At 37.4% G+C, this 15984-nt stretch overlaps 1 protein-coding gene across 26 annotated transcripts in view; it reads left to right on the top strand.

Moving 5' to 3' along the window:
• Positions 1 to 15984, top strand: part of PARD3 (par-3 family cell polarity regulator) — a 454313-nt gene that overhangs the window by 234953 nt on the left and 203376 nt on the right. For all 26 annotated transcript variants that reach the window (XM_065055093.1, XM_005504176.4, XM_065055083.1 and 23 more), the window contains 2 exons: positions 8469 to 8594; positions 10605 to 10987. In XM_065055093.1, the coding sequence (XP_064911165.1) occupies positions 8469 to 8594; positions 10605 to 10987 (509 nt within the window). The remainder of the gene's footprint in view (positions 1 to 8468; positions 8595 to 10604; positions 10988 to 15984) is intronic.

The following is a 15984-nucleotide window of genomic DNA, read 5'->3' on the forward strand; positions in this document are numbered from 1 at the left end:
AGAAATTATAAATGTATTTTTTGTTCTAGACCAGATACCTTCACAGGATTTTAAACACAGTGTAAAAGTTTTATTTGCAATTATTGCTTTAAACCCAACGCTTTCATAGCCATACTGACATGTGTTATGAGAAAATGCAAATTTTTTTCTATTTAAGGCTACTTTTTCTGAGCACTACAAGTATTAAGAACAAACTTCTGTAACACGGTAAATTCTTCTCTGCATAATCTGAAATTTAGTAAATTTAGTGTGGAGATGGAAAGGGCATGGGTGAATGGTACTTCAAACATAAACTCAGGAGTAAATCCTATAAAGCTGGAAATGGTTGAAATGTTCATACCATTATCTGGGATTTAAACAGTGTGAAGGCCAAGAAAAAGACCAGTTTAAGAACATTGCCTGCCTACTAAATACTCATTTAATAAAATTGGTGTTAGAAATGTATATTTTGACATTTTGAATAAGAATTTTAACTCAAGTAAAATTCACTTCCAGGATGTTAATGTGGTTGTCAAGTCTGAGGTGAAGTTTAAACTGTTATATATAATGAGAAAATGTAAAATGAAAAAGCCATAAACACAGAAATAAAGTATCTCACCTTTTTTTAAGGATGCTAGTAATGTCAAGAGCTATGAAGGACTTTTAACTCTTCTTTTGTCCTGAGTTTGGGATTATATGATAAAAATGTATTCCAGGAAAGTCAATTTTAAATACAGATGTTTAGAATCAAGGCATACTTGAAAATAAAGTTCTGTTACAAGGGAAATCATTTGTATATTAAAATGTATCTAATTTTTCTTCATAATACTAGAACTCTCCTCATTGAAATATAGATGGTATGTGCAATTGCTGTCTGATTTTTTTTTTTGACACCCCCCTTCCCCTGAAATAATCTGCTGGAGGGAGAAGATAGTTGGGTCCATGTCTTGAAAGTGTGGAGGAGCAGTCAGAGTTGGAGAGGACCTCACGGGTTTCCCCCACATTTCTCCCACACTCTCTGCTTTCTAGTGGAAGAGTGGAGTTGGTAGCTCAGCACTGATGGGCGCTGGTGTTGTACGGCAGCACCCACACCTCCCCCTGCTTTCCCTCAGGACGCAGGCATTTTCTCCAGGGTATCTGCTCAGGAGGAACCTAAATATGCAGAAACAAACACAGCACTCAGTAAAGACTTTAGGGGATGTCAAAAGCAAAGGATCTGGTGTATTATATGACTTAGTCCATTGGCCCACCGTTGTTTTATATTTGATAGGTGTTTGATTCCAGTTATGCTATGTTTTCAATTATTCAGTTCCTTTCTTTTGCTTTTAAAAACATTACTTAATAGGCAATGCTTATTAAATCAATAATTTTTAAAAGTGAAAAAGTATAAAAACATATTAATGCAATTCTCCTTTTTTTTCCCCGTACGCAATAAGCAGAGGCCTTCTCCCACCAAAAAATCCTTCCCTCCTTCAAAGCAAACACTCCATACCTCTAAAAAATTATATGCCGTAACTATGTCCTTTATTTATATTGAAGAAATATTTGACTTTTTCATGGTCTTTTGAGGGTTTGATTTTGAAGTAAGACTCTGTCTTCAATATTGGCTTTTGATCTTGAGCAAAGTCTATAAAGATCTCTGCCTCTCCTATATAGATGCTACTAATTATTTCTGTTCCTAGTAAAACTGAGACTTTTTTTAAATGGAAAAAAATAATCCCTGTGTTTCTCTGAAAAAAGGACTATTGTTTTGTACAGACAGAGTCAAACTTTCTTCTATGGATATGTTTCCTTATTATCCATCTGGTTTTACCTCTAGAAGTTCATTGGTCCTTTATTGGACTTTTTGATTGTATGATTTGGGTAACAGAGTTTGTTCACCCTATCAAAATGTAGGGGCATACATATTCATCACTTTACGGTTGTGAAGTTTTTCAAGTTTGGTTTGCAAAACCTACCTGCACATTTTTGCAATGATATAACTGGAGTACTAAGCAGAATAGGAGGTATGAAAATGAAAGCAGAAAGACTGACAGAATAGAAAGTGAACAGATACAGAGTAGAGCAAAGAGGAAGTGGATGAGAGGAAAGCATAAAAGGAAAAGAAATTATAAATCTGTGCAAAATTGCCTTTAGCACCAATTCTTTATTCTTATTAGGTGCTCAGAGAGGAGGGCAAGTACTCAGTCCCTTAAAAATAGCCTTTGAGCAATCCTAGCAGAGGGGGGATGTTATGTTGATGCATAAGTGGGGTTGCATAGAGTTCTGCTCTGCAAACTTACTAGTAATTGTAGCATAATTTACCATTATAGGGCCTCTTCTGCTTTTAAGAATGTTTGTAATCTTCTCCAGCTCTATATCCTTGTTGATCTTCCAAAATCCTGCCATGTCTGTCTTTGGAAGGAAGTTCAAGTGACACAAGGAATTTGTGAGATAACATCAGAAATCTTTGTGAATAATGATATGGAAGTTATAGTCCTTAGACTCCTGTGAAGTCTACTTAGTAAAACAGAACAGAATAGGATTTGGATATTCATCTGAAAACCCCATAAAGAATTTCCATTAATAAGTATCATACACTTTACTTTGATGCAGAGCAGTGAGTTTGTAGGACTCTGCCAGCTCTTCTTCCTATGGAAACGTGCCACAAAATCCATGATAAACTGTACAGCTAAATCCTGGCAGCTAAAACTATTTAATCTGTGTTTTTATGTTGTATATTCCAAATGTCTTACAAATGTGAAGGAAATCTCAGAAGAATGGAAAAATAAGAGACTGAATTTTATTGCTTTTCTTCAGCTTAAATGACAGTTTTGACAGATTTTATTAAAAAAAAATGAAAAACCTCAAATGAAGGTAGGCATTGATGTGTGCACAGTCCCCACACTAGAAAACTGTTTATGTGTTTTTATATTTTTCTGTTCTATAGTTTTGTGGTGTTGTGTGGGTTTTTTTTTTTTTTTAATCTTTTTTTTTTTTTCTTCCTTTTAGTGGAAGTGTCCTTCATTTTCTAGAGTTTATAAATCACTTCATATTTCATTGTAAAAGTTTTAGTCTTTTTCTCAAGTTGCAAAGAAAACTAAAGAAATACCTAATGGCCATTGTCAATACTGAGAGTCCTTAATAGTGCCTTCAAGGTGCCTCTCTAACCATCGCACTCTGTTTGATCATCTAGGAGCTGTGTGTTATCTGCATCTCCATTTATTCCTCTCCTGCATTTCCAGCCTTTTAAGTCTCAAAAGTAGCCATGGTTTTCAAAAACATACGCATTGGGAAAAGAATCCCTGTGGTGTGAACGTACCATTCCCTCACTCTTTTAGCTGAATTCAAGGCTTTCTTTGTCTGATCTCATCCTTTTAAAAGTTATATAAACTTAATTTGAAGTATTATTCAAGCTAAAAAACTGAGGAGTAGTTACCAAAGGTTGGAAATTGGTTCCGAACTTCAGGCGTGAAAGCTGATAAAGTTATTTCAGTGCTTCCGCAGTAGTGACGTGACGTCAATGTGGTGCAAAGGAGTTTATGTCCAATTTAGCATTGATCAGCCACAATAATTCAACTTGAACAAACAAGCTGATTTGCCTACTCTGACCTTTGAATCTCAGGAAATTTATACCATGCTTACGTTCCCATAAAACTCAGAGGTCTTTCATTGCATGAAACTGCTACACATCTGCTTCTCAATCCGTCCTTATTTTTGCCTCTTAATCTAGTTTTTGCCTTTTCATGTTAGTGACTTTACATAAACATCTAAATTGCTTATTTTCTCTTCTGTCTGATTTGATTATATTACAGTTAGCTTGCAGGTAATAGGTAAATAACTTCAGTGTGTATGTACAATGGGCGGTGATGGCCAAATCATATTCTAGATCCTCAATGTAATATTCTTATTACTCTCGTACTATTTTCAATGTCAGCTTTTATTAAGACAAATTATCGTCATTTCTGTACAGCTGGATGGCATGTGGGGAGTTCACAATTTCAAAGAACTACCCAGACTAACTCAGGCAATTTGGATGTCAATAAAACATTTGCTGCTTATTTCTAGTTTTATCATTGATTGTAATTTACACTGAGAACTGAAATGTTAACACATGTAGCTGAGTTTATTTTAATTGTATAATTAGAGTAATGAACCTTGTGGAAATACAGTGGTGCAAATGCTAATATAATCTAAGCTGTTTACATTCCCAATTAGGTATTTAAAACAAATACAAAGATTGAGCTCTGTGCTTTGATACTGTTTCCCTTCTGTCCCCATGTTAGCTAACGTTAGTCTAAACTAGCACAGGTACCAAATTTCCATTTATAATTATTGTTTCTACAGGGTTGCAGACTTGCAGAGGTTCACACAATGTTTAGTCTCGTTTTTGAAGAAGTTATAGTTTAAAACATTTATAATGGAAGAATTCATGTTAGAAAACGTGTTGACTTTAACTGAACAAGATCAAGCATTCAAATGCACGTATGTGTGCTACGTGATTGTGTTTAGACAAATATGTATACTGTCTTTTGTATTTTCATAGAATCATAGACTCGTAGAGTGATTCGGGCTGGAAGGGACCTTAAAGATCATGTAGCTTCAACCCCCCTGCCATGGGCAGGGACACCTTCCACTAGACGAGGTTGCTCAAACCCCCATCCAGCCTGGCCTGGAATGTTTCCATGGATGGGGCATCCACAGCTTCTCTGGGCAGCCTGTGCCAGTGTCTCACCACCATAATCACAAAACATTTCTTCCTTACATCTAAACTAAATCTACCCTCTTTCAATTTAAGACCATTACGCGTTGTCTTCTCACTGCAGGCCCTTGTAAAAAGTCTCTCTCCAGCTTTTTGTAGGCCCTCATTAAGTATTTGAAGGCTACTCTGAGGTCTTCCTGGAGGCTCCTCTTCTCCCAGCTGAACCCCAACTCTCTCAGCCTGTCCTCATGGATGTTCAGCCCTCTGATCATTTTCATGGCCTCCTCTGAACTCGCTCCAGCAGGTCCATGTCCTTTTTAATGCTGGGCACCCTAGAGCTGGAGGCAGTGTTCCAGGTGGGGGTCTCACAGTGAGGATCCTGGTTTCAAATTTGACTCAGGCTGTTCCATCCAGCCTTGAATCTGTTCTCAGTGACATTAGCTTTATATACCTTGGTTAACCTAGCTCTAGCATTTGTTAAAAAGCAAAATCTTCATGAGCACCATATGTTGTGTCTGAGATGAGCAATCTTGCATTAGTAGAACTTGTAGCCTTTGTTTGGTGAGATTATTTACAATTTTGACTGGTCATTTATTTAGGCGTTACGTTATTTTACCATTGGTTAGTATTAGTAATATTTTTACTATACTTAAGAGCTTAGGTGAAGAAAATTTAATAAATGGGAAAAATTATGCATAAGGATGCATCTTGTATTGTTATTTTCATGTAATTTAAGAATGTGAAACAGTAGAGAGCAGTTTTTAAAAAAAAATGCTATGCAAAAACTGCTGATAAACCAATTACTTTGTAATCATCAATACGTGGAGACATTGGGATGAAATAATCATATTATTTTGTGTAGTGTATTATCACAGTATTAACTTGAAATGCTATGCTTTGTGTAGAATATGTTTTGATATTTGGTATGTTGATATTTTGATATTTTTACATTCAGTTAGATAAACAAAACGGCTGTTGCAGTTACTGCGTACGCTGTAGTGCAAGCGTTGCATGCACATCCAAATTCTGAGTTGGCTTTGGGCATTACAGTGGAGCACAGCTGCATCCAAGAACTGCTGGGCATGAAGTGAAACAGAAGGAAGGGTAGACACAATTCTATCTTCTTCCCCTCAAATATTTTCATGGTTTTCTCTTAAATGTAACATTCCAAATTTTATATTTGCTTGCTTGCCTGTTCTCCATTTAGAGATATGCTCTTCAGTAACTTCAGTTTGGGGCTCAAAGATGTTGTCTCCCCAGAGAAAATCAACATCTTAAAAGTGAAAAAGTTGCCAACATTTTTTCTAACCATCAGTTTCATCTGTAGGAAAACAATAATTCTGAGAAAAATAATGTAGTGAAGGTATACAAGTATTTTTCCTTTTATTGAGCAACACAAATATTTTTATCATTAACATTTGTAAATACTATTTTAGTGCATTCTGCAACTAACAGACATAATCTCTAAAAATTATTTATGTAATTATTTATGATGTTTTAAAAATCTGAGACTATGTTCAAGGCCAATTTTAATGAATAGATGGAATAAGAAGTTGGATCAATATTTTGTAAATTTATTTCCTATGACAAATGCCTTCAAAATTATCAGCAAATTTTATTACAATAAAAACAGCTCAACATGCTCATTAAGTTGGTGTTGGACTGTTGTGGACTTTAGATTTTTTTTCATGCAAACTGATCTTGGGAAAGGCAATCAGGAAACCACCTGGAATATCTAGGTAACACTTCCCAGATCATATCCTAAAGAGTGGTTCACTAGCTCAGTGATCAGATAAAAACCAAACCAAACCAGAACTCCAAGCAACAAGAACAACAAACCCAAACCAATACCAAAGCAGGGAAGAATTAATTTTGCTTCAGGGAAAAAGCAAAGAAAAAAATTTCTTTTTCCTTTTTATTGGGAGAAGCTGCGTTGTTGGAAGGAAGCTACAAAAGGTGAAACTGTCCAAACCCAAAGAATATCAACTTGGGATGGGAAGCAATAAGACTTGATACACACTAGTATCTGTTGTGTTTTACAAACCTTGTTTTTTCTGAAAGACGTGTGTTTTAGAGGAATGATACTTCAGCTTTATGGAATGTTTCAAGGTCCTTGTGCTCACCAGTGTTATTGCACAGGGACAGGTTGCAAATTGCAGCAGCTGGGCTCATGTCAAGCCCAGTCAGCGTCAGTGGCTGCAGCCAGGTGGTCCATCAGGAACCAGATGAGGGTGGAGAAGGTTTCCCTCTGGTGGGACACCCTCCCCACAGGTCAAACGTTAGGTATTTGCAAAATACTCTGTATCAGTTTGTAACAGAATTAGTATCACTTAAATGTTAATGTCTGACTCAAACTTCATTCGATGATCTGTGTTGTTCAAATGCTTTATGTTGTTTTTCTTCTCACAGTCTGTTTATATGTCTAGATCCTTTCAACAACATATATTAATGTCTCTAGATTGTTCCAAAATGGAAATACTATTAGGATTGTTTCTTTTACTCCTTCATCTGCCTTGTAGGAGTGAACGTGTGACTATTCTGTAAAATAAATGTCTTATTTGCATATATTGATAAATTGGTAAATGAAGAATTTAAAGTGGAAGAAATAAGATAATTTTGCTTTTCTGGCCAATTTGATGAAGTGCTCAAGTGCTTATATAACTTTTGAGTGCATGAGGAGTCCTTTTAAGCATCACTGGCTGCTCATTTACTTTGAGGTATGTGTGAACTGAAGTGCTGTGATCACTGAAATTTTTGCACTGAAGGACATATGTGGGCTTGCAATTCCTGCCACTCAACAAAGTATTTTTCACACCATGCCTTGAAATGACTTCTGAAAAAGTAATGCTGTTGACTTGGATGCCGTGAATTTAACCCACTGATGCATCCTGTGGAATTCCAAAGTAAAGCTGATATTCTTTAAAAAACTCAAACACAATGTTGATGCAAGAATAATCCTGAAGACTTAAACCTTCTTCAAACCTAGAGTTCAGGTATAGAAACATCATCGACTTCTCACACTGCCCTACCAGTACCTCAGAAATTTCCCCTTCAGGATCCATTTAATAATTTCGGGTTAAATATTTGTTTGCCTTTTGTCTCTAACAATGTCTTTAAGATGACATGGTGGGTAAGCACTACACAGAGGTGACCAGCTAGTTGCACCGGGGCTATCAAATAGTAATTGACTTCAGTCATTACCAAACCAAGTAATTTAAGATAATGTGGCGAATTAAAAATGGCATTTAAGTTTTTAAATTTCCTCTTTGCTGTTTAGCAAGACAGTAAATTAAAAATCCATTTACATTAATATAAACACATTTGGTTTGCATGATGTTCCTGAATCGTCTATCCATCCTTCCATTATAGGCTGCTTCTTATGTGAGATGACCCCACATTTCACTTGCACAGAAGCAATAGTGATGGCTCTGGTATTCTCTGCTAACTTAGAAATTCAGATTTTATGTTGAACTTGTTCAAGTTCATTTAACTAGCAGAAAAGATGCTGGCTGTCAGATGTGTGGTGCTTCTTGTTCAGAAATCTAAGCCTTGTAGAAGGATGGACATAGTATCATCACACTGCCTTGTCGTTCTTACTCTTAAATGATGTGCTTATTTCACCTAGGATCTTTGTTTCATGGATAATAATTCAGGTAATGCTTATAAATCATTTGAAACTATGGTATTCTACTCCAAGGTAAAGATGATTTAAAATTTAGTTTCCATAGTGATTCTGATAAAAAATCAATAGGATTTTCTATGTTGCAAATTGTTAGAACAGTGATCATTTGGAATCTTAATGTTCCAGAACCTTGGGGCTGCTGGTAAAGCGATTGGAGAAAGGTGGAAAAGCTGAACAAGAAAACCTTTTTCGTGAGAATGATTGTATTGTCAGGATCAACGATGGAGACCTTCGGAATAGGAGATTTGAACAGTAAGTATATTTACCATGTTACATTGCTTTATTTAATCTTTAACATGGCACTTTGCAGTAATTTGAGGAAATAAAGTATTCAAGAAAAAATTGTCTAAGATCGCCTTTAAATTAAAGAATAGATACACTAAGGGACTTTAGTGGTTTTTAATTATCCAAACAACAAAAATTCAGGATAATTATTGTCATTAGAGTATATGCACTTTTAATTTGATTGGTTTTGCACAGTATGGATTTTTTCTTCTTGAGTTGGTAAACTGTATATCGTGAAATTCCCATGTGATTTTTTTGCTCTTATACATACAATTAATCATGTTCAATAGATATGGGCAGCATGGGGATTTTATTTTTAACATTCTAAAAATATCTGTGGTTTTGTATGTGTGAGAACTAAAGGCCCTATTTCAGAAACTTGCTGAAGAAGTTTGAGAGATCATAAATATTTGCTCAATGGAAGCCTGGACATGGTAGAATCCCGAAACAGTGCATCAGAACGACTTTTAAAAGTGAAATCAGGTTATAGTCCACACACAGATAATTGAAAGAGAAGGCAGAAAAGAGGTATGCCGAAAATCAGCGATTTTGATGAAAATAATATTGTTCTGAAAACCCTAACACGTTGACGGCCAAAGGGATATCCTTTATTCTGATCATCCTATACTTAATATAGGTTTGAAATGTATTTTTATTTCTTTGACTCTAACTTGGATTGGAACACGACCTTGACACCAGCTTGTCTTTGCTTCTTCTGTGGTTGTGAGTCACAGTTTGTGAAGTCTGTGAAGACTTGTTGACTGTGTTTACTTTGGATCGTGACTCAGAGCACCATGTCAGTCTGTGCAGGATTAAGATTTTTTTTTTCTGTTTCTTAATGTATTCATAGAATCATAGAATCATTTCAGTTGGAAGAGACCCTCAGGATCACTGAGTCCAACCATAACTAAACCTAGCACTAAACCATGTCTCTAAGAACACCATCTAAAGGCCTTTTACACATCTCCAGGGACAGTGACTCATCACTTCCCTGGGCAGCCTGTTCCAATGCCTGACAACCCTTTCTGTGAAGAATTCTTTCCTGATTTCCAATCTAAACCTCCCTTGACACAACTTGAGGCCATTTCCTCTTGTCCCATCACTTGTCACTTGAGAGAAGAGACCAACCCCCTCCATGCTACAACCTCCTTTCAGGTGGTTGTAGACAGCGACAAGGTCTCCCTTCAGACTCCTTTTCTCCAGGCTGAACAGCCCCAGTTCCCTCAGCTGCTCCTCGTCACACTTGTGCTCCAGACCCTTCACTGGCTTCATTGCCTCCTCTGCACTCTCTTCAGCACCTCAATGTCTTTCCCGTGGTGAGGGACCCAAAACTGACCCGAGGATTTGAGGTGGGGCCTCACCAGTGTTGAGAACAGGGGGACAATCACTTCCTTAGTCCTGCTGGCCACACTGTTCCTGATACAAGCCAGGGTGCTGTTGGCCTTTTTGGCCACCTGGGCACACTGCTGGCTCATGTTCTGCCAACTGAAAGGGTACTAACTTAGAAAAGGTAAAGTGTAAAATATACTTTTTGTTGGACTGCATATACTCTCAGCAAAGTGTGGGAATACATAATCTTTGTCTAAAGTGTAATTTTCATTCTAATAATTCTGCTGGCACTACGATTATTTTATCTGAAAAAGCAATTATCTGGGTTCAAAACAAAAGGACACTGCGGTCCTGCCATCAAACTGTCTGCATTTCTAGACCGTGGTTAAGGTTTTTGCTTTTCCGAGGCCAGTATTTGGTACATTAGTTGTTAAGCATATTTAACCATTGTGTTACCCTAAGGCCATAAACCTTAGCAAAAAGCAGACCAAACAGACTAGCAAACAGATTCAAGTTTTATGGTTTATGCTTGAGTGCAATGTGTCTGTCAGCTCATGTTGCTTAATTAACATCAGTAATTATGTTTATAATGTCTTGTATAGTCTGCCAGTCCTATTTTGCTAATTTTCTGTTCATTTTGAAACCCAGAGCACAGCATATGTTTCGCCAAGCCATGCGTACGCCCTTCATTTGGTTCCACGTGGTCCCTGCAGCAAATAAAGAGCAGTATGAACAGTTGTCCCAAAGTGAGAAGAACACCTACTACTCCAGCCGGTTCAGCCCTGATTCCCAGTATGCTGACAGCAAAAGTATTAACAATTCTGGACTTCACACGTTACAAAGAATGTCTCGAGCGGGTAACCAGTCCGATCAGACAGACTCCTACTCGCAGCTACCTCATAGTGTGAATTCATCAGGGAAACCACCCTCGGGCCTGGTACCATCACCTCAGAAAGTTCTCACCTCCACTGCAAACAGTGGGTATAACACCAAAAAGATAGGGAAGAAGCTCAGTATACAACTGAGAAAAGGTAAGGCAGTAATGTGCTCCTCATATAGCGTGAGGGATGTTTGTGCAATGTATATGCGTGTGTCTGGAGCCCTTGTGCTGGGCAGGACAGCTTGGAGAAGCACAGGGGAGGTGAAGGATTGATGTTTGGAGCCACGTGGTTGAGTCATCCTCACCAGCACGCCCAAGAGTCCAGCTGTGCATTCCTGTTGTGCAGTGTGTTTGCAAAATGACATTTTGAAGAGTGCTTTAACATAGTTGTCTCTCAATTCACACAGAATCACAGAATATCAGGGATGGGAAGGGACCTCGAAAGATCAGCTAGTCCAGTCCCCCTGCCAGAGCAAGGAACACCCAGATGAGGTTACACAGGAATGTGTCCAGGCGGGTTTTGAATGTCTCCAGAGAAGGAGACTCCACAACCTCCCTGGGCAGCCTGTTCCAGTGTTCTGTCACTCTCACTGTGAAGAAGTTTCTTCTCATATTTAAGTGGAACCTCCCGTGTTCCAGTTTGTATCCATTGTCCCTTGTCCTATCACTGGTTGTCACCAAGAAGAGCCTGGCTCCTTCCTCGTGACACTCACCCTTTACATATTTCTTAACATTAGTGAGGTCACCCCTCAGTCTCCTCCAAGCTCAAGAGACCCATCTCCCTCAGCCTTTCCTCATAAAGGAGATGTTCCACTCCCTTAATCATTTTTGTTGCCCTGTGCTGGACTCTCTCCAGCAGTTCCCTGTCCTTCTTGAACTGAGGGGCCCAGAACTGGACACAATATTCCAGATGCGGTCTCACCAGGGCAGAGTAGGGGGGAAGGAGAACCTCTCTGACCTACTAACCACCCCACTTCTAATACACCCCAGGGTGCCATTGGCCTTCCTGGCCACAAGGGCACAGTGAAGTACAGTAAGTGCCACAAATTCTGTTGACCAACACCTAGGGAGTGGTGAATTATTTAACTAATACAAGTCAATAAGCTAAAATTATCCATATTCTGTACTTCACAGATATAATGATTTTTCAAATTGAATAACTGTGCTTTTGCTGTTGGCTTTTAAGAGTGTGGTGGATCCAGTTGGTAAATTGGACTTTCTAATTTTCAGCTAAAGCTTTTTTTTATTCCATGGGGTTGTGAAAGTCTTTGTTTGAACAGTTGAGATGTAATGTGATATTTCCTATCTTAGGCTTTATGCTAATGTAGTCGAGACTATTTAAGGGCAGAGAAGAAAGCAGTGTGTGCTTATCTCAACATCTGTGCTGTAAATGCACATGTAGGTGCATTAGTACATCTGTGGAATTTTTATGGTGTGTTAAATGTCCTAAGTGAGAAAATTTGATGGTACCCTCTAGTTGTTTTTGGAGTATAATCAAATGGCATTTAATGCAAGTATTTCTTAGCTCTTGGTAAATGATGTATTTAAAGGATTATACATGTTACAAGCTTTATGGTATTAAAATGAGTGTATTTAAGGTTAGATGTAATCTGATATCTAAGAGCAAGAGTAGGGTTTACATTACACAGCAAAAAGTTTACCCATGTGACAGTATTCTCCATGAATTCAAAGTACATTCTCCTTAGGATCATGTATGTGCTCAGTGTTATTAATTTTTATTAATTAATCTTTTTATTGAAAGGTATTGAAGGTAATGCATTGAGTGGTAGAGATTTTACAGTTTCACAGGTATCAGGCTACTTGTCACATGATTGTTATGCTTTCCTTTCTGTGAACTTCACATGAACCACCAGATTGCTTTTTTCTGGTTGCTGAATTTTAAGCTCTACAAACTTGGATGACATAAGGTTGAGATGACAGTTTGCTTCTGTTGTTGATGCTCCTTCAAGAAATTCTTTAGGCCATCGGCTCAGATCAGCTTGCTTGGAAAAACCTATTATTATTGGCTGAGTAAGGAATCACAGGGCTTACAAATATACTCTCTGTCACTACAGTAATTTTTACCTATTTTTTGTATTTGCGGAAACCTGTAGAAATATCGCTCAGACTGAAAAGAATTCTTAACCAAGAGTGGAAATGTACTTTTCACATAATTTCAAAGCACCAACAAAAGAATATGGAATATTGGAACACAATATTTTCCAGGAAACAAATGTGATGTTATAGCTGCTTGTAAGAAAGGAGAATATAATATTGATGTGTTAAGGATTGTTTGACTGTGATGTGAGGTTACATTTTGGTCCTCTTGTACTGGATACTGTTTCATAAATACTCTTCCTACTCCTATAATGTAATTTAGCCTTGCTGGCACCAGATGGTTTTGGAAGATGTATACTACCTGTTGATAGAAAGTGATCTGTAACATACTTTAACATCTGCTTTGCAACTTGAGAAGTTTGGTGGCTCTCATGCTAGTATAAACTTTGAAATCTATATCTAGAATGTCTTTCAGAAGTTTAGAGTGGATATTTGTTTCTAACAGTTTGCTTATCTATGAATGCTACTAATGCAGAAATGGCACCTAGATCAGATTACAGACAGACAGACAGAAACTAGTGTTCTGTATTTCGCACATGATGATAATAATGAAAAAAAAAGCATGAAGAGACCTTTTTATAATTGCTGTCTTTCACTCGTTAATATCCACTGCGGAAAGAGGCATATTCTCCCATTTTGGCTTTCATTTGATCCCTCTGAGAACATACATGTGGAGCAACAAATGAAGCAAACACTTAAGGATGCCCCCAAGTAGTTTGTTATAAATATGAGTGCAATTGGGATGTTGATTGTCTTTGATTATTTCTAATGAAGGATGTTGTAATAATACAAGCTTTATAGATATTTAACGGATGTGCTTTTTTTTGTAGCTAACAGACAGCAGTTATTTCACCAATTACCATCAATAGATTAAAAACTCCTTGTGGGGTGCATTAAGGCATACAAGCCTGTAAGGCTTCATCTTGAAATTCACTTTTGATTTAACCTGTGCATTCTCGTTAGTGATGTAGTACGTGAGAACTGACTCTTTTTCAATACAGACGGACCTTCTGTATTATAGCTGTGTTTCAATATATTGCATGAGATTTATTATATAAAATTTCTTGGTAAGATAGCCCTACAGTATGTGCTTCTGTAATTATGATTTCTTAATATTTATTGCTGTTTTGGCATTTTAAAATAACCTGAACTTTCATAGGATTTAGCTGTTTAATAAAGTCAGAAGAGAAGGTCAGTCATATGTTTCAGTCAATGCAGAATGTTTGTTGGCTTTTCTAAATGAAAATGGATATCTGTTTATCTTTCCTTAAAGGTCAGGGCCTGAACTTTTAGCATATAGATATAGGGGTTATTGCTGATATTCTAATGCCATTAAGGCTGTATAACAGTCGAGCTTAATAGCTCACACAAATTAAGATAGTACCAGAGATGACAGTGAGCCTGTATTTATATATATATTGACATAAGCTGATACACAGTAAGTATAAATAAATAAAAATAATTCTTTACAGCTAAAAGATATAGAGAAAATAAGACCACTGATATAACACCCAGGGTCTTAGAACGAATTTTGTCCTCATATACACCAGCACAATTCCAGAGTGGTTTTTCTTTGACTGCAAGGGTTTGAGCCAATGCAACTGAGAGAAATTTAGTCCAGCACTTATAAATAATAAATAACCAATTATACAACAATTGATTCTGAGGCTCAGTCTTTGAGCACTGAGCAGTCGCAGCGTTTAGTCTGATAGTGGCTAAAGCATTCAAAACACTGCTTTGCAGTTGGGCATTGTATTACTCAGACTTCATTTATACTGTTTTTGACATCACTGTGCTAAGACAAGCCTGAAGTACTCAGTCTTTACATTAGCTTCATTTTATTTGATTGCCCTTAAGTGTAATACTCATAGCATTGGATCATTTCTATGTATAACTACGTATTTGTCTAGCTAAATTAAATATATAATTCTTTGGATAAAATGTCAAAACCAAGCTCTTGTTTTCTAAGTTGATCTTAGTTCCACCAAATATTTTGCTATGTTTTTTGCCTGAAATATTCAGTGAAGCAAGATTTCAGTCCACATCTACCCGCTTCCAGAGCATGACCTGTCTGCCAGATATGGGAGTTCTGATAATACCTTCGGTTTTGGCCCAAGTAATATTTCTCTCTTGCAAAATAATATAGTTTCAAGAGAAATAAATGAGTGGCACAACCGTGGATACCTTACAGCAGGAAAGCTATAGGGGTGGCCAAGTCCATCACAGAAAGGGTGTCATGGCCGTATTCTAGGAGAAGGTGAGCCCTGGGAGGAAGGAGGGGCTTTTGTGCAGCACAACAGGGAAAAATGGTTAAATTGGAGATGTGAGGAGGATTACGAGACTCTTTGCACTTCAGAGTTTCTCACTGGATTCCTGTTTGGCTTGCTGGCCCTTCTGTGGTTCATAATGTTCTGTTTTATGTACAGAGCTGAGCTTAAACACTGCGAGTCCCACCAGGTGTTCAGTGTCACAGTGCAGAGACACTCAGCTCTGCGGCAGCCCACTTCTTGTCTTCAAGAAGTCATTAGAGACACAAATAAGATGCTGTGGTTAGTTTGGGAGGATGCTAATTTAAAATGGCATCATATTTGCTATGGACTAAAGCACATATATAGATGATTACTTGTACGCCCTGCTATATAAACCCAAGTAAAACAAGATAGGACCCTGAACTTGTCTGTCAGATATCCTGCATTGTGTATCTGAAGTGTACAGATTTACATGCATTTTTCATCATACTCTCCCATTTTCCCACACACTTTCTTGAGCCAGACTTTGAACTGACATTTTAAATTTTTATTGAAAATTCCTTTTGAAGTGATATGTTCTCATAGACTGACTTTAGAATTCCTGTTCAGGTGCAATAGAGGTGTTTGTCACTTTTGAAATGAAGCATGTAGCTTCCTAAATTACTTAAGCGACCTTGAGAAATGAGATTCAAAAGTGATGCAAATCATTTTGGGCATTATTAGCCACTGAAGAAACGTAAGCTGCATCAAGTTTCATCTTTCCATTTTTAAAAAGCACTTC

Source organism: Columba livia, chromosome 2, assembly GCF_036013475.1.
Source record: "Columba livia isolate bColLiv1 breed racing homer chromosome 2, bColLiv1.pat.W.v2, whole genome shotgun sequence".
NCBI lineage: Eukaryota > Metazoa > Chordata > Aves > Columbiformes > Columbidae > Columba > Columba livia.